The sequence below is a fragment of the Cetorhinus maximus genome, chromosome 26 (genome assembly GCF_964194155.1).
Source record: "Cetorhinus maximus chromosome 26, sCetMax3.hap1.1, whole genome shotgun sequence".
NCBI classification, from domain to species: Eukaryota; Metazoa; Chordata; class Chondrichthyes; order Lamniformes; family Cetorhinidae; genus Cetorhinus; species Cetorhinus maximus.
In genome coordinates, this window is record NC_135904.1 from 23,643,429 (window position 1) to 23,661,711 (window position 18,283).

General features: G+C 39.7%; 1 protein-coding gene across 23 annotated transcripts in view; it reads left to right on the forward strand.

The window, feature by feature from the left end:
* Positions 1–10,808, forward strand: part of mef2aa (myocyte enhancer factor 2aa) — a 218,775-nt gene extending 207,967 nt beyond the window's left edge. For all 23 annotated transcript variants that reach the window (XM_078530375.1, XM_078530374.1, XM_078530397.1 and 20 more), the window contains one exon: positions 5,225–10,808. In XM_078530375.1, coding sequence (XP_078386501.1) covers positions 5,225–5,534 — 310 coding nt within the window. In that variant the 3' untranslated portion in view covers positions 5,535–10,808. The remainder of the gene's footprint in view (positions 1–5,224) is intronic.
* The last annotated feature ends 7,475 nt before the right edge of the window (positions 10,809–18,283 follow it).

An 18,283-nucleotide genomic window follows, 5' to 3' on the forward strand; every position in this document is an offset into this window, starting at 1 on the left:
AACAGATTATTTACCTGTTCTGTTTCCACAGCAAGGAAAAGATTTAGTAGATTTTCAGAGGGAAATTGGGTGCTGACATTAAGATCCAAAGTTGCTTTGATTATCTTTTCTTTTATGTTGGGTCTTGGTAAGTGCTGGAATTGAAATTAAGTGGCATCCAATCAGTGGCATGCTAGCACTTAGTTTTAAAACCTTTTCAAAGCATCACAGATGATTTCTAGTGTTGGACACTCAACAACATTTCTCTCTGAAGCTTTCTGTCTGGTCATGATTTCAGCATGCATCAGACCTGCTCTGAGTTTGGCTCTACGGCCCACAGATAGCCAAATTCCCTGAAAAGTAATTCGAGCCTCCAGAATTACCACATTATGAAGTTACTGAGCTGTAACCCACAAACTCATTAGCACTAGCGTACTATTGTAGCAAGTGTCTCCAAATCCAAGGCATAAAATGATGAACCCCTTTGTTACAAGTTTAGGATCTTGCCTTAGCTATTGATCACATGGAAAGAAATAATAAACCATGCATTCCATTTGAATGTTTGTATTACTTTCTTCCAGATTGTTTCTAGCTGCAAACGTTCACCACAAAAATTGACCCATATGCATTTTTAGCTTTCAGCTATGCGGCCAGAACTACATTTCATAGTTGCTAGCTCAATGTTTGCCTGCCCCTATGTTTCTTTTGTTTTCTTTGTTAATTCTGTTCCAGGAAGTAGAGCAGCAGTGTAAATGATATCTTCTGGGGCATCCTTAAACATAACATGATCCCAAAATTCTTTCCTTGAAGAAAATTATCTTAAAAGCAAAAGTATGACACTCCTTTAAGGGACATTATTAAAAATACTTTTGCTTCTCTGGTATCTATCATGGAACTGTTCTGTAAAAAAAAATGCTTCCATTGGTCAGGCATTCATTTCTTCAGCCATTAACCTCTCCCTAATGATTATCAACCTTGATGCTGGGTAATGCATCCATTATGAATAAGAAGGTCTCAACACCACTTAATCTACACAGTCCTAATTCAAGGGAAAAGGTGCTGACATCAACTGTACATCTTGAAAGATGAGAGGTCCTTGGCCCTCTGTAGGATATCTGAACATGGAATAAAGTTGGTGCACATTTCTTTAATATGATGCCATTACTGAATTCCTACATTGATAATCAACTCACTGCAGCCCCAGAAGCAGTTGCAAATAATATTCTTTGACTGATGGATAGGTCCATTCTCTGTATGTTTGCGCCTTCATGTTACTCCAGATCCAGTGGTTGGAAGGAAGAACCAGAAGGGAAAATCTGGTCCAGCTCATATGAGTTTTGTGCCATCCTGACATATGATACCTTTCATAGAATCTTGATTTCTCACCTAACTGTACATTCGAAGATCAAAACAAATACCTCTCCAGAGGCGATTTACTGTATGCCCTATACCTCTTGAAAAGTGATTTTAGCTGATAGACATTTGAATAAAGAAATTTTATACTCTAGGTATTCTCCAGGTTAAGATTGTGTCCTCCAGAGTCACTCTTCCTTCTGGATCAGGTGATTGTGAACTTGAGCCTACACTTGTGCTTGAGTGCAGAATCTGGACAAATAGTTCAGTGCTGTGCTTGAAGGGCTATTTGCATTTTTGGAAGTGCCTTTCTTCACGTTAGATGTGAAACCAGGATCTACATCTATCTGTGCCCAGATTAGGGTTGCCAACTGTGCCAGGTGACATCGGTGGAAGTGATATCATGGAAAGCCGGTGGCATGGCATGAAAGCTATTTAAAAAAAACAAGCCATATCGCATTTCAAAGTAGCTTCCTTGAAATGTCTCCTATATTTCAATGCAAGAAATGGTGGCAAAGTTTCAACTTTGTGGAGTGCCCTGTGGAGTTTAAAAGTGACTAGGAGGTCACATATGGACAGTTGCAATTAAATCAATATGCTCAATATGGGGGGAAAAAAATCTTCCTCTCGAACCTGACAGTTCCTCTTACCTTCCACTCTAAAGTGGAGCTCTGCCACAGGCATTCGAACCGGCATCTTACTCCCAGTCGTAAGCTTTTTCCTCCCGGCATCAAGCAAGGCACTGAATGCGCAGCATGTGCAGTGTCAGCTACCTACATTCAAGATGGCACAGACTAAACGAACACAGGAGAGACCTTCCCCCCACTTCCCCTGCTCTCTTCGCCTCTGTTGCGACGCATGATGTTGTCATCGTGCACATGTGCAGACTAGAACCAGTAAACAAGGAACCAGGCCTCTTCCAATCTCCCGGAAAGCTTTCTTTGGCACTGTGGGGTTGATGCCGATTCCGATAGACTCCCGGCCATTCCAGGGAGGGTTGACGATCCTGGCACAGATGGGCAGAAAGATTTCATAGAAATATTCAAAGAGCAGGGAGTTTTTCACACTGTCCTGCTCAATATTCCTTCCTCAACAGCGCCTTCTAGAAACTTGTTTGGCTTTTATCTTATGACTGTGTGACTTTGGATGACTGCCATGTTTGATAAGATGATAGTCAATGGAAGGTAATTTGTTATATAAAGTGCTGTGAGCTACTTTAGTATTAAATACACTATATACAAAATTTACAAGTAAATTGCATGTAACAGACTCATTGGTTCAAGCTTGTGTACATGATACCTGGGGACTCAGCATTTCAGGATTCCACTAAGAGCTACAGAATAGGCAGATTGATCTTCTGTCCATCAGCAGATTAAAGCTATAAAAAGCATCAGCAAAGCAATTGTACAACAGTCAGAGGTACCAAAACTCAGCCTAAGCAAATGAAGTGAGCTCCCAACCTATACACTCTCCCAATTAGAGAGTAATTTTACCCTGGTTATTTGTTTGGGGTGGTCTAGCTGGCTGACAGGTATGGTCAGCTTGCTTGGTTACCAATTAAATCGGGTTAGTTAAATACCCTGTTCTCCAGAGAACTGCAATACTAATTGCCTCATCCTCTTGAAACCTGGGAAGTTTGAATCTGCTGTTGGGACAGTAACGCTATTGCTATTGGGAACCGTTTCTGTGATTCTCTGATTAGAGCTCTCCCTTAGCAACCGGTGGTGCAGAGAGAGAAATAAAATCACCATCATTTTCTGTCTGGACCCCAAAAAATCAGATATCAAGTTCATTCGTACAAAAATAGCAATGTCTACAGCAAGTCTACAGCTGGGGCATTGTGAACACATGAACATCTTTTCTTGGTAACCGGAATTTGGTTTGATGTGTGTGAGTGTCACGAATATCCTTGCGCTGCTTGACATCCAAACTGGCCTTCAAGACCCCAAGCTACGTTTTAGCACAGTAATAATCTTAAACCTACTCCCAAACATCAAGAACATCCAACAATAAGCTTGTTGCACTCGCATGGATTATAAAGAAACTATGGGAACAGGAAGGGAAGATGCAAATTAATTTTACTTTTTAATGAACTTGAGTTTGAAACTAGATGAAATAAATGTCCCAATGATATTATAATATGTCTCTGTCTTAAACATTCATGTTGGAGAAAAGTGCAGATTATACGATTCTACTACATATTCTAGAGAAACTCTTGAAGGAAACCAAATGCAGTTACTTTCTGGCCGTAGTCTGTAGGCAGTGCTTTCTGTTTTGTCATTGTAAAGTGGGGGAAAAAAAGTATTTTAAACCTGTTCAAAAACGGATGCATTTATAACATCATTGCACGTGGTGACCAGAATAATTCTACCATCCTGGACAAGTACCTGAATTTACTGGAGCAGCAATTTGCATGTTGTTCCATGCATGGTTGTAAATGTTTCATCCAGTTAAACTTTCATGAATATTGGTATTGGCCATCCTCACCTCTATTCAGAATAGTCACAGTAGACCACATGGTTTCTGTTCTAAATTGCTAGGTACAGGATGAAAATGTGTTGAGAGGGCTTGAGCTGCCAACTTCCAAACATTGGGTGCGTTTACCTTCATCACAGGAATGAGATGTCTATGTTTGGACACACAAACTGGAGCATCCCAGCCTACATTTCATTGCATGGACCAGTTCAAACCTAGCTATAATTATTTTGAGAGCAATGCTGTTGTTGTGCAGACTGACAATTATCTGATCACAAGAATCTTGGTTTCATGACATTGTAGTTGTTTTATTATTGGTTGCAACTTGCACCAGAATTGAATGGATTCAATTTAGTATTTTTATGAGGTTCTCTGGGGACAAGGAACTGATGACCTGCTTCATAAGAGAGGTTTCATGTCGACAAAGCTAGGAAAAGATCATCTGACTTGGTACAAAAGCTTAAAGGGACAATATTCCTAAGATTATTTTTTTCTCTCGAAGTGGATTTCAGGAATTTCCTATTTGCATGTGTAATGAGGGAAACTCTACCTGTGGTAAGCAATCTCCCAAATTCTTTTCCTGGACCATTCCCTTACTTATGACTGAAAGGACAGTCAATAAGTAATGTGCTCTTAGATCGTACTAATGCAATTCTGGAAAAGCTCTGTAGCAAGTGAATGAGTGATGATAGTTAATGCTCCTATATAGTTTTGCCTTTCTCTCCTGATGGCTTTCAGGTCAGTTGCTGCTGAAATTGTAAGTTCAGAGGGTGTGAAATCTCCAGCATGAAGCTAGATTCTATACGCAGCATGCCAGCACACAGCAACATTGTGATGACTACTTTTTCCCTGTTGAATATGGCAGCAGCATCATAACAGCCTGAGAGGGTCATTCAAGATTCAGCTCCCCTGCACCTGTGACCTTCACTGGCCTTGCTGCTCCAGATGCCTCTGGGCTCCCACTAACCGCTTTCCTGGTTGTGGGATGTTTAATGATTCAGTGCTGGTTCCTTCCTAGTCCTTGGTCTGCAGCAACCATGGCAAAGGACTCCTTTGAGAGGACAGTGTTATTTTGTTTCCATATAGTAAGTTGAACAAATTTGCGAAAATGGAGGTCTGTAGTTTCTTTTTTCTATTCCAGTGGGGAAATGCCTAGGCAACACTTAACTAATTCTCACAGTGGCATGACTGAAATCAGGAATTCACAGATCAAAAAACTGTAGGATACATCTTGGGTATAATCATTTTGTGTTGAAGCTTTTCTGAGAATAAACATTAAGCGTGAATTTGGTTGATGTTTGTAGTGCTTAACAAAAAAAAAGTTTGGGCAACATTAATCTTTGGTGAAATGTGTTAACTACTTTATTTATACAAGAGTCATCGTGCTCACCTCAGCTGCTGTTTTAATTTTCTGCAGAGTTAACAGTCAGTCACTTCAGGGTTCAAACCTTTCAATCAACACCAACCAGAACATCAACATCAAATCGGAGCCAACCTCACCCCCTCGGGACCGGGTGACGCCTTCAGGTTTCCCTCAGCAGTCCCGACACGATACGGGGCGCTCGCCCGTCGATAGTCTGAGCAGCTCCAGCAGCTCGTATGACGGAAGCGATCGCGAGGACCCTCGGGGTGACTTCCATTCACCCATTGGACTCGCAAGACCCTCCACAGATGATCGAGAGAGCCCATCCGTAAAGCGCATGCGGATGGACACGTGGGTGACATAAAGCCCCCTTTTGCTGCCATTTTGTAGTATCTCTTTTGTTACAAGAGAACTGTCCTTACATATCTAAAACAAGGACATGGAAAATGTATAAGTTAATCAGGTACTCTACAGTGCAAATTAATTGTATATTTGCAGATGTCCCACATTTAAATTTTAGTCACTGTCTCAGTCTGGCACTTATTTGTATTAGCTGTTATCTTATACTGGTTTGCAAAAAAAAAATTTATATTCAACCCTACCATGCTTGCAAAAACAAGACAGTTGGTTGTCAATTCTGACAGTGTCCTGTGTGTGTGTATAAAAATGGTGTGGCTAGTTAAACTTTCTGCTTTGTAGAATTGAAGCTGTAGAAAGAAACAAGAGAGCAATACTGTACATAAAATAAATCTATGATATTGAACCTGGCATGGGTCTCCGTCTCTTGAAGAAGTGTTATAAATTGCACGGTATAGAGCTGAGGGTGAACAGTTCTTCCTGCATGTGCAAAAACAGGTTGTAAAAGTGACAACACAATTTATTAAGTACATTGGAAACATGCATTAAGTACCTGCATGAGAAATGAGGAGACTGTTGGTGAATATAGCATTAAGAGAAACTTAATATATTAAGTTATAATTGGAATTTAGTTAAAGCTCTTTTATGTTGATGTCTGAAATCCAAATTTGATTCAGATCACTTATATATTTTTATTAAAAGAAAACATAATACCCCAACTTATTATTGACTATATAGAACTGTATAATTTTAAACACATTCAGCTATGAAATTATTTATATATGCCAAAGTTGCATGTTGATGCTCTCTAGATACGGTTTTATCTTGTTACCTTGGATTAGTTTTTGCTTTTTTTAAATGCAGGCTAAACCTTAAAAGCCATGAACACTTGCTAACCTATATGTAAAGAGAATTTGAGCCAAATGTTTGTGTATATAGCATCTTAACTATATCACCTTTGGTGTCAGTGTACAATGTATTGTTGTACGTTCACCAGATTAAAGTATATTTTTGTGGATTATCACCAACTTGACAGGGCAAGATCCTTATGAGTAGAGTATCCACTGGTAATTACTATTTTGTTTAATATGCTGTACTTCCTTTGGTTTTAATTATTATATATGGCAATTGCAAAAAGTAGTAAAAGTTTTATTTTCCTCAATGGCAGTGAATGTGTACAATAATTGTTATTTCTGTGCTGTATGGTAATGCTTTACTATACATATAAAAAGCAGATCCTAAATCCTGATGTTATATTTGTCATGCACAAACTTGAAAGCAAGTTCCTTATATTGTAGACTGTTGTGGATGGAATTTCACTGCTTTATTCAATTACACTTTTCTGATATACGCTGCCTTTTGTGATAAATCACTGACAGTAGACACTTGTGGTTCTTAATAAAAACAAAATACCTGCAAGGGAGTAGTGCAGGTGAGTACCTTTTGAGAGTAATAAATGTAAAAGGTTCTTTTATATATTTACAAAAAGAAAAGGATTGTTCAGTGGTGAGTGCAATAGGAGATTTGACAATCAAAGGGGAAGGCCTGAGTGCACACTTGTAGAAACAGAGCAATAGAGTAAGGTTTGTACCCCTCGAATGGACTGACTTGATGACTCCCAAGTGAGCCAAGGTTAATGGCATCAAAGGGAACCAAAATCTGTCATGTTCATAGCTAGTACACGCAGTGTAATTTAGTGATAAAATATGTATTATAAAAAAAATTAAATGGAGATGTGTAGTTTGCTGATAGGTTCTAGTGACATCACTGTAGGAACTGGTCCCTTCATTCTGCCATTTGTTCTCCATTATAACCATCTGTAAAAGACTCGAGAGATACTTTCAAGAGGATGACATCATGTTTCATGAAATGTTCTGCTAAAGGAGTGCCAGTTACTAATGCAAAATGGGCCGTTTGGCTTTGGTAACCTTATATAGCGTGATTACGGCACAGAAGGAAGCCATTTGGCCCATTGAATCCATGCCGATCAATATCCTCTAACATATAATAGTGAAAATGTTGTAGCTGAATAGCCCTTTTACTTGGTTTACAACAGACTCAATTCCTTTTTTATAAAAAGAGTGAAGCAGAATCATTGTGTAAACATGACTGGCTATCAAAGTCCATGCCATTAGTATCGGTTCTACTTAAGCTGGATTTACAGAAATTGTTTTGTAAGACTTGTGTTCTTACAAAATGTATTCATGATATGACCATTACTGCTTTTTGGTTCTTTTATCAGCAATAAATATAGGCGTAATACTCATTCTTTGATTTTTTTTTGAGGGGGAAATCTAACTTTTTTTTGTTTAGATAATTTTTGTAAATAATATTTTCAAGTTTCTTCAAAATATTGGTTTATTGCTTTGCCTGAGGTGTATATTACTCCATGTTTGGACCTCATAAAATGAACACTTGGCACACTCGAATCAAAATCACCTTTTTCATATTTACTTCTTTTCCCCCCTCACCTTTTTGGTTCCACATATATTAATTGGCTGAAAATGCATTCAAAGATAGATCATATAAGACTAATGCTACTGAGACAATGGTAGAAATTCTAATTTGCTCGCTCACTCACTGCTGAACAGACCTCTTTTAAGCTGCAGAGAAGCAGCTGAGTTGTGTAATCTGCAGAACTGAAGAAAGGCTTTATTGAATTATGCATGTAGATGAAATTTTCTGTACATTTGGTAAGAAGTTTGCTTCACATTTACTGTGTCTCCTTGTGTGCAAGTTGCCTTACATGGTGGCATCATTTACCTTTTGTTCCCAAATGATAACAATTGTCCTACATAGTGGGCATTAATGTTGCATAATTGTCAGTGGCATGCATGGTTTAAGATAGGAACTATGTTGCTATTAGTTGAGACTTTTATGTCTATATTAAACGATCCTTACTAGTTCAATTTAATTCAGTTTTTTTTTAACTTATTCTTTAAATGTATCTTTTTTCTTCACTGTTTAAGACCATTTCCCCATGTATCTCTCTTTTTGCACTGACACTCAAAAAAACTTTTAGTTGGGTATATGACCAGGTTGGAATAGGGTCTCCTTTATAAGCCAGCAGAATGCTGATTTGTGGAAGGGATCCATCTGAATGAAGGAAAATACTGTACTTAATATGAACACTTTCACAGGTGGTTGATCATTGGGGTTGGGGAGGGAGGGGACAATGCATGAAATACTGCATGGAAAGGCAATGTTTGCCGGTTCCATTGCTGATAGCTAATGTCCTTTTTTAAAAAATCTATAAATTGAAAAAAGCTGGGCGTTTTCTACATAATAACCCTTTAAGGATTCTGACATTTCATAATAGCAAGGCATGGTGGACTGCTCTACTTGAAGGTAAAGCAAATAAAGTGCAGCTAGGTCAAAAGTACAGAGCATTTGAGGTAATTTGCCATCTTCTGTTTGAGAGGAAAGGAAAATAGTTTCGGGCTCTGCAATGTAAGAAAGGGAATTTGCTCCTTCAGTAAATTCAGAGCTACATTTTCTACCCATTCTTAAACCTCAAGGTTTTGGATTCAATTGTTTTCTGCCCCTAAACTAAATGACTTTGAGTGTGATACTATTGGAAGTATATTATTTGAAAACACACATTAGAGAAATTCTAGCAGAAATTCTGCATTGTTTGCAGAATTTTGATTGTTGGAATCTGTAGTTCATTGTTTAACTACCAGTTTAAAAAAAATCAGATGTGATGGATTTCCTAAGGGAAAATAACACTGTACCATTAGCTGATCTTTGAGATAGATTTTACCAGGAGTCAGTAGGAGGTGAAAGTATTGTGTAGTTAACTTAGTGTCTAGATGCATGTGATAAGACAATTTGTTTCTGTATCCTAAACAGTAATAAATCTATAGAGAGATTCTTACCAGTGATATGAGTTAGGGCAATTCTTTTGTAAGTAGAAAGGTCCAGTAACTCTCAAGTGCAGTATGCATAAGTGCCCTATGGTGGCCTTTCAGCTGAGAGAGAGAATATCTACAATACTCCTGATACAGCTACTGTGCACGTTTGTTGAACACAGTTCCTGATAGAAACTGGAGTTTCAATGACAGTGTGCTGCTACCAACCATTACATTTTAATTTAGACTTATCACATTTTTATTTAGTTATGTAAAATATTAATACTGTGGGCAGGAAAAGTACAAATCACTCTCAGGGTAAATTTTAAATAACATTTATTTACCACCAGCTTCACCTGGCATCATAATCCCATGGGCCTAAATTATTAGAAATTTAAATTGTATGTAATATTGTCAGAAACCTAATGTAAAGGAAGAAGTAAGTAAATGGAAGCACTATTAGGCTTGACTTAATCGATTAATAATGCACTGGCCCCATTGTGCTTCAAAGATTTTACAGAGCTTAAAAAATGGAAAATGACACAATATCGGTCAATCCGGCCCAGGGCAATCCCTATATGCAATGCTTATCTGTGAAAACCATGGACATATGAAGGCGATGTCCATCTGCACACAAGAGACAGTAAACTAGAATTCAAACTTCCTGTTTCCGGACACTGTTTATGGAAAACTAAACAAAGTATGCAAAGAGAAAGGGAATAGAGATGATTTTCTTTTGCACAGACTTTCTACCCTCTGCTGTGCAAGACACTGCTTTGCAAAATATTTAAAATGGCTTTTATAAAAACTGATGTATTTGGTAATTGTTTGTTACTTGTAGAAATCACCGGAGCTGTTCACGGTTTAAACTTTAAGCCTGTTGGCAGCACAAGCTGGACTTTGTTGCCATCATTGAAACAAATATTGATGAGACTTTAAGTTAACCTGCAATTTCCCTGAATGTGTTGTTTTTCTTCATTATACAAAGATAAGTGAACTTTTTATCGGATGATGACAATTATGCTAGAGATTGTTGTAAAAATTTGTACCCTGCACTCACTTAAGTAAAGATATTGGCTTTTACTGTGTATTGAGAGTCCATGTCAGTTATTCAGTGTAAAGTTAAAATCATTAGAATTGGTAATAAGTCTAAATTTACATGGTGTTTTCTCCTTAATATGTTCAATTAAGGATTAGAATTACATGGATATATCATGGGATAAATATCTCATAAATGTCATGGTTTAAGTACTTCATTTCAGCTGTGGTCAGTCTCACAACTCTTAGCTGGCCACAATGGATTGTTTTCACAACACACTTTGTCACGATAGTGTGATTTTTGATTGCTCTGGTGCTCTCCCACAAAGAGCATTATAATATGTAATTTTTGAATTGATTTACAGAAACAGATATATAATAAATGAACATATTAAAAACAAACAGAGAAACTAGAAATTACTCATTTTCCACAGCAGCGACACTTTATATCTAAACCCATCCAACCACGTTCTATGTGGTCACTGCTTTAATGGCAAATAAAATCAAACCACAGGATTGTTTCCACGTCATGTTCAATACGGAAAATGTTTTAAAATATTTATGATAAAATGCCAAGCAGAATTAGAGGAAAAGTAATTGTTTCCTGTAAGGAGAGTGGTTTATATACAAATAGAGAAGAATCTAGAATGAGCAAGTTGATTTGTCAAAACACAAATGTTTGTGCTGACCTTGCACTACAATAGAATGTTGTTTTAGTATGAGTGAGGACAGATTAATAAAGGTTTAGGGTTTAGATCACAACCTGAATGATTCTGTAATCCCTAGATTGCTTCAGTACCATAACTGAAGCCACCTCAAAGTACCTGCACTGCTCTCGAAGGTTACAGATGTAATTAATTTACCTTAAGAATATAGAGGAGCAGTTGGAGTTTGTTACCTTTTCCATAGTGTTCTGAGTGGGGGACTATAACCGTGTAGAAATGTGCTCTAATTTCCGATGAAAACCAAAAAAACGGGGATGGGAGCAGCTCAAATGAGGGAGGTCACTAACCTCTGATTACACTCTTTTGATGTTGACCTTTTTAAAGCGAGTGGGATACCTGCAGGAAGGAAGTGGGCTGCTTTCAATTTGCAGATCGGATCCCAACTTCAGTACCAGAAGACTGAGTGGTGGAGCAATGACTGGGAGGTGAAGCATGTGGCTGGAGGGGTTGGAGTGCTGCTGTGGGCCTCATGAGGAAATCTTAGGTCTCCCATGATCTCCCCTGAACCCGACCTCCCCTGAACCCCCCCCACCCACCACCCTGATCATATGTAGAGCCTCCTCATCACTTATTGAGGACCCCAGCTGCAACTTTCTTCTGTGGATTCAGACCCACCTGCCTGCTAAGCAGTGGATTTATCTGGGTTCAGGTGGCTCATTGCAAAGAATTGACTCCCTCAAGTGTACCGCCTGCTTCAGGGGCCATGTGCACTGTACCCACCCTCCTTTTAAAATCAGGGCCAGAGATTCTGTTAATCTGATGGTAAATATCAACTGTTCATTTTATTCCATCACTGAGTAGACACCAAAACCTAGAAAGTCATCTATTTGGTGACTGCCAAATTTTTCTTCATTCATGAGATGTGAGCATTGCTTGCAAGGCCAACACTTATTGCGTCTCTCTAATTGCCCTTAAGAAGATAGTTTTGAGCCACCTTTTTAAACTGCTACAATCCATGTGGTGTAGGTACACCCATGGTGCTGTTAGGAGGTTCCAGGATTTTGACCCAGTGACGAAGGAATGGGGATATATTTCTAAGTCAGGATGGTGCGTGGCTTGGAGGCAATGGTGTTTCACATACTTGCTGCCCTTGTTCTAGGCGGTTGAGGTCATGGATTTGGAAGGTGCTATCAAAGGAGCCTTGGTGATTTAATGCAGTATATCTTGTAGATGGGACACACCGCAGGCTCAGTGTGCTGTGGGTGGAGGGAGTGAATATTTAAGGTCGCGGCCAGGCTGCATTGTCCTGGTTGGTGTTGACCTTGAGTGTTTTTGAGCTGCCCTTACCCAGGCAAGTGGAGTGTCAGCCATGGCTTAGTTGGTAGCACACTCAACTCTGAATCACAAGGTTTCAGGGCTTGAGTAGAAAAATCAAGGCTGACACTCCAGTGCAGTACAGAGGGAGTATTACACTGTTGAAGATGCCATCTTTCAAATGAAACATTTAACTTAGGTCCCATCTGTCGGCTTGGATGGATGTAAAAGATCCCATGGCACTATTTCAAAGAAGAGCAGTAGAATCCCAGGTGTCCTGACCAATATTTATCCCTCAAACAACATCACATAAGAAACAGATTAACTGGTTATTAGGCATTGCTGTTTGTGGGAGTCTGCTGTGCACATATTGGCTCCAGTGTTTCCTACGTTACAACAGCAACTGCACTTGTTAAGTACTTAATTGGCTGTAAAATGCTGTGGAGATGTCTGGTAGTTATGAGAAGCACTATATAAATGTAAGTTTTTTTAAAGAAAGAATACTCCATCATACTCCTGAGTTGAGCCCTGTGGGTGGTGGACTGGATTGGAAGAGTCAGGAGGTGAGTCGCTTCCTGCAGAATTCCCAGCCTCTGACTTGTTCTTGGAGCCACAGCATTTATGTGGCTGGTTCAGTTAAGTTAATGCTCAATGGTGATGTTAGTGGGGGATTTAGCAATTGTTTTGGCATTGAATGTCAAGGTGAAATGCCTGAATTATTTATTGTTAGAGGTATTTATGGTCTAGGACTTATGTGACGCAAATGTTACTTGTTAGTTTTCAGCCTAAACATGGACATTGTCCAGGTCTTGCTGCACGTGGACACAAATTGCTTCATTATCTGAAGAATTGTCAATGGTGCTGAAAATTGTACAATCATCAACAAACATTCCCACTTATGACCTTAAGATAGAGGGAAGGTCATTGACGTGGCAACTGAAGATAACTAGGTCTAGGACATTGCCCTGAGCAGTGTGCTGGGATTGAGATGATTGACGTCCAAGAACCACAAACAACTTCCTTTGTATGACTCCAGCCAGTGAAGAGTTTCCCCCAGTTCCCATTGGCTTCAATTTTATGAGGACTCCTTGGTATCACACTCTGTCAAAGGCAGTCACTCTCACCTGGAATTCAGCTCTTTTCTCCATGTTTGGACCAAGGCTGTAATGAGGTCAGGAGCCAAATGATCCTCGTGGAACCTAAACCAGACATTGGTCAGGAGGTTATTGGTGGGTAAATGCCACTTGATAGCACTGTCATTAACAGCTTCTGTTACTTTGCTTGATGGATGGTAGATAGTTGAGGCTGGAATTAGCTGGATTGGATTTGACTTTTTTGTGGACAGGACATATCTAGGCAATTTTCCACCTTGTTGAGTGGGTGTCGGCATTGTAGCTGTAACTCTTTTCGAGTCAAAACAATAAACTAAATTAACACAATAAGGGATAAATCAAGCACAGCCCCTAAGTCAGGTCAGCTGTAAAACCAAGGACAAAGTTTAAAGGAAACTTACAAACATTAAACCAAAATGTGATTAAAGGGGTCAACAAACCACCCCAGTGCATTGTAGCTGTACTTGAACAACTTGCTAGAGGTGTGGCTAGTTCTGGAGCACAACTTTTCAGCTGGGATGTGTTCAGGACCATCATACCCTCTGATTTTATTTTGTTGTGCATGGATGATTTGTTTAAGTTTCCAGGCCCTTTAAACCCTTTTGCACTGCCATGTACTCAAGGTTACTTAAAGGGGCTGACGTGTGTGGATTGCAAGGTTACTTTCGGGCTGTAAAGTGGACCTGCAGCTTAGAAGGAAAATTGGTTGAATCCCAAAGCCTTTAGCATGTCCGTTTCTTGATATCACGTGGAATGAATTGAATTGGCTGAAGATTGGCTTCTATGATTTTGGGGACCTCAGGAAGAGGCTGAGAAGGATCACCCACTGGGCGCTTCCAACTGAAAATTGCTGTGGATGCTTCGATCTTGTCTTTTGCTCTGCCATCTTTGAGGATGAGGTTGCTCATGGAGCCCGCCGCCTCCTGTTAATTGTTTAATTGTCCACCATCTTTCATGACTGCATGTGACAGAACAACAGAACATTGATGTGACCTGTTGGTTATTGGGATTGCTTAGCTCCCTCTACAGCATGTTGCTTCCAATCTTTCACATGTATGTAGTCCTGTATTGTCACTTCACCAGGTTGGCATTTCATTTTTAGATATGCCTGGTGTTGCTCCTGGCTTCATTGTACTAAGGTTAGTCCCCTGCCTTGATAGTAATTGTAAATTGTGGGATAGACTGGGCCATGAGACTACATGCCCAGCATTTCTGCCCACAACCTCGCATCATGATATCGCCATCAGACGAGATATTAAACCAAGGCCTTGGCTTGGACATAAAAGATACCATGGCACTATTTCAAAGAACAGCAGGGGAGTTATCCCCAAAGCCTATCCACCATTGGCAAGGCACAAGCCCAGAGTGTGATGGAATACTGTCCTAGATGAGTGTGGCTCCAAAAACACTCAAAAGCTTGATTCACTCCTTCCACCAGTGATGCACACAGTGGTAGCACACCATCTACAAGATGCACTGCAGCAACTCACCAAGGCTCCTTCAACAGCACCTTGCAAACCAGCAATCCCCCACCACATAGAAACACAAGGGCAGCAGATGCATGTGAACGCCACCACCTGCAAGTCCCCCTTAAAGCCGCATGTCATCCTGATTCACCTCTCCTTCAATGTGGCTGTGTCAAAAACCTGGAATCCCCTCAACAGCACTGTGGGTCTAGATCCACCAGATGGACTGCAGTGGTTCAAGAAGGTGGTTCACCACCATCTTTTCAAAGGCAATTAGGGATGAACAACAAATGCTGGCACTGCCAGTGATACCCATGTCCCATGGAAGAATTATATTTTTAAAATTGTACCTGTTTCGCAGGTACAAAATGTGCACCCAAGCATCCAGTATGGCGGGCAAGACACACAGGATAATACTGGGAGTGTGATGCCTGCCATATTGATATAGGCAGGAAAAAGAGGCATCCAGAGCCTGAGACACTGGGTTCTTTGCTTATTAGAAACATAAGAAATAGGATATGGAGCAGGAATAGGTTGCTGAGAGTTATTAAATATCCCTTTAAAAGTCTGCCATGGCATCTCTACTGTCATATCTTTTAACATAGTTCACTTAAGCCAACTCTGCCTTCATACACTGATAATTACACTTATTTAGGTTTAAAACTCTAGTCTTAGAACCACACTTCTCACCTTCAAACTGAACATGAAGTTCTATAATGTTATGATAGCTATCGCCTAAAGGCTCCTTTACCATGAGGTTATTGATCAATCCTGTCTCATTTTAACAACCATGTCCAGAATAGCCTGCTCATTGGTTGGTGCTAGAATGTACTGCTCTAAGAAATTGTCCCGAATACACTCTTATTTTCCAGGCTACCTTTGCCAATCTGATTTGCCCAATCCACATGTAGATTACCAATAATAATTGCAGTACCTTCATTTTTTACACACCCCATTTATTTTTTCCTGTATATTCTGTCCTACAGTGTAACCAATGTTAGGGGGGCCTATAAACCACTCCCACAAGTGACCTCTTACTTTTCCTATTTCTTATCTCTACCCAAACTGATTCTACGTCTTGGTCTTCTAAACTAATGTCATCTCTCACTATTGTACTAACGTCATCCTTAATGAACAGAGCTACTCTTTCCCAGAGCTCTGTCTTTTTGAAATGTCAAATACCCGTCAATATTCAGATCCCAACCTTCATTGCCTTGCAACTATGTCTCTGTATTGGCTGTCAGGATATACGTATTTATTTCTATTTGTGCTAACAATTCATCCATTTTGTTATGAATGCTGAGCATTCAGATACAGAGCCTTTAACTCTGTCATTTTACCATTTTTGCAATCTCTGGCCTTACCTGCTGGCGTGCTCTTAAATTTGTACGCTCTGTCCCTTCCTGTCACACTCTGATTATCATTACTTAAATTTCTACCCTGCTCGATTACCTTGTCATTTCCCTTTAATTTACCACATCTTCCCTCAAATGATGCCTTACTCCCACTATTTACTTTTAGACCCTCTCTAGCACTCTAGTTATATGTGTCTCTCTTTTTCTGTCTCCCTCTTTCTCTTTTTCTGTCTGTCTGTCTCTCTCTCTTTTTCTGTCTCTCTCCCTCAGTATGTCTGTCTGTTTTAATCCTGGAGGGGGGTGTCTTCTTTTAGGAAAATATCACCTACATGTAGCCTAAACAGAGATCCTCAACTGATTGACTGTGGGAGACCACCACCAAAAAGCTAATTTTAAAAATGTATTTATCCTTTGCCAGTCTTGTAAATGAAATAACCAACTACAGCATAAGGCTAGCAGTCTTTTAATGTAAATGTATCAGAGAGAATGGTTGAATATTAGCTCCTTACTATCGCATCCCTTCCAAATGTCAAGCCAGATACACCAATGAATTTGTCCACTGCCAAGTAAACAGTTGCCTGCTTAAAACAACCATGCAGATGCCTTGTAGTATACTCCCTCAAAAATTCTATTGCTCCACTGAACGCTATGACCCACTTTAACCACCTGTGAATGTTGTTCTATAAGTGTGATAGTGCATTTGATAATTGTACACCAACGGACCAATACTTTTTCTTCCACATTATTTCAATATCACTAATGTTCATATTCCCTTGTACTTACTATTCACTAAGCCTGGATTTTCTCCATGGCATGATTGTCACTGTAAGGTAGGACTTGAAACCACACTGCTGCTGTCTCTGCCACTGATTCTGGGGCTAACTTCATTTGAATATTATGGGAAAGCTTCCAGCATTAAACATTTTGGGAGCTTTCCCACGTTATGGAGCAAAATGATGTGTTTTTGGAGTCTTTAAACACTTCGGCAACTTACGCGCCTTGCAAGATCAAATCACCTGCTTCTAATCAGGAGGTCTCTTCTTTGGGAAATGGCAGACAGACCTGCACACAATGGAGTGGGGGTGAGGGCAGCGGGGAGAGGGTGGAGTTTGTGGGAATTCCTGTTTTGGGACTGGTTACTAAAACTCTCAGTGGGATGTACCAAGGTGCGTGGAAGGAGGTGGACAGCATGCGTGCCAACGCAGGGTCATAAAATGTTTAATAATCTGCCAGGTTAAAGGAGCCAGCCACAGCTTCCAAGAATGTACTAAGAATCCTTTCCACTCACAAACACCTCCCACTCGCTCTGTTAAATTGCTTCAAGCATGATCTACTATGGACCCTTTTACACCTTTAACCTTCACTGGTTTCTGTGTTTCAAGTGTTTCTGCACGCAGTCTTACATATCTGCTGATTGCTCTCTTTTCTGACATACTTTAACAAGAATATGAGTGATGACCGATATAAGGTTTGCCACATAAGCAAAGATGATAAAAATATAGGTGAATATTCTAACTGGGTGATTCTTGAACACATACTGAAACCTGTTTGATTAATGTAATGATAGAAAACAGGGTTGAAAAATGACCTTTCATTCTATGCCACATGAAGTACTTTTAAAGAGGTGAAATAAACGCCAATGTCAGGCATAGTGTTATAGAACCAGAACAATAAAAGTGTTATAATTATCAATATGTTTATGTGACTGGGCAATTTTTGTTTTGCAATTGTTTATGTTCATAGAAAAATTAATGCCTACTTCAATGTCCCTTTTCCACCTCAAAGTGTGAATTATTCATCAAATAGGAGGATAGAGTTTCCTAGTCCTTGGGCTATGTGAGCAGTGTGCCATGAGCTTTGCACTTCATTGAAATGTGATGAGTCCCTGGTATGGATTAGTCCCACTTGGGGGATGCAGAAAAGGTGGAAATAGGAGAGATTTTTCAGCTGAATCC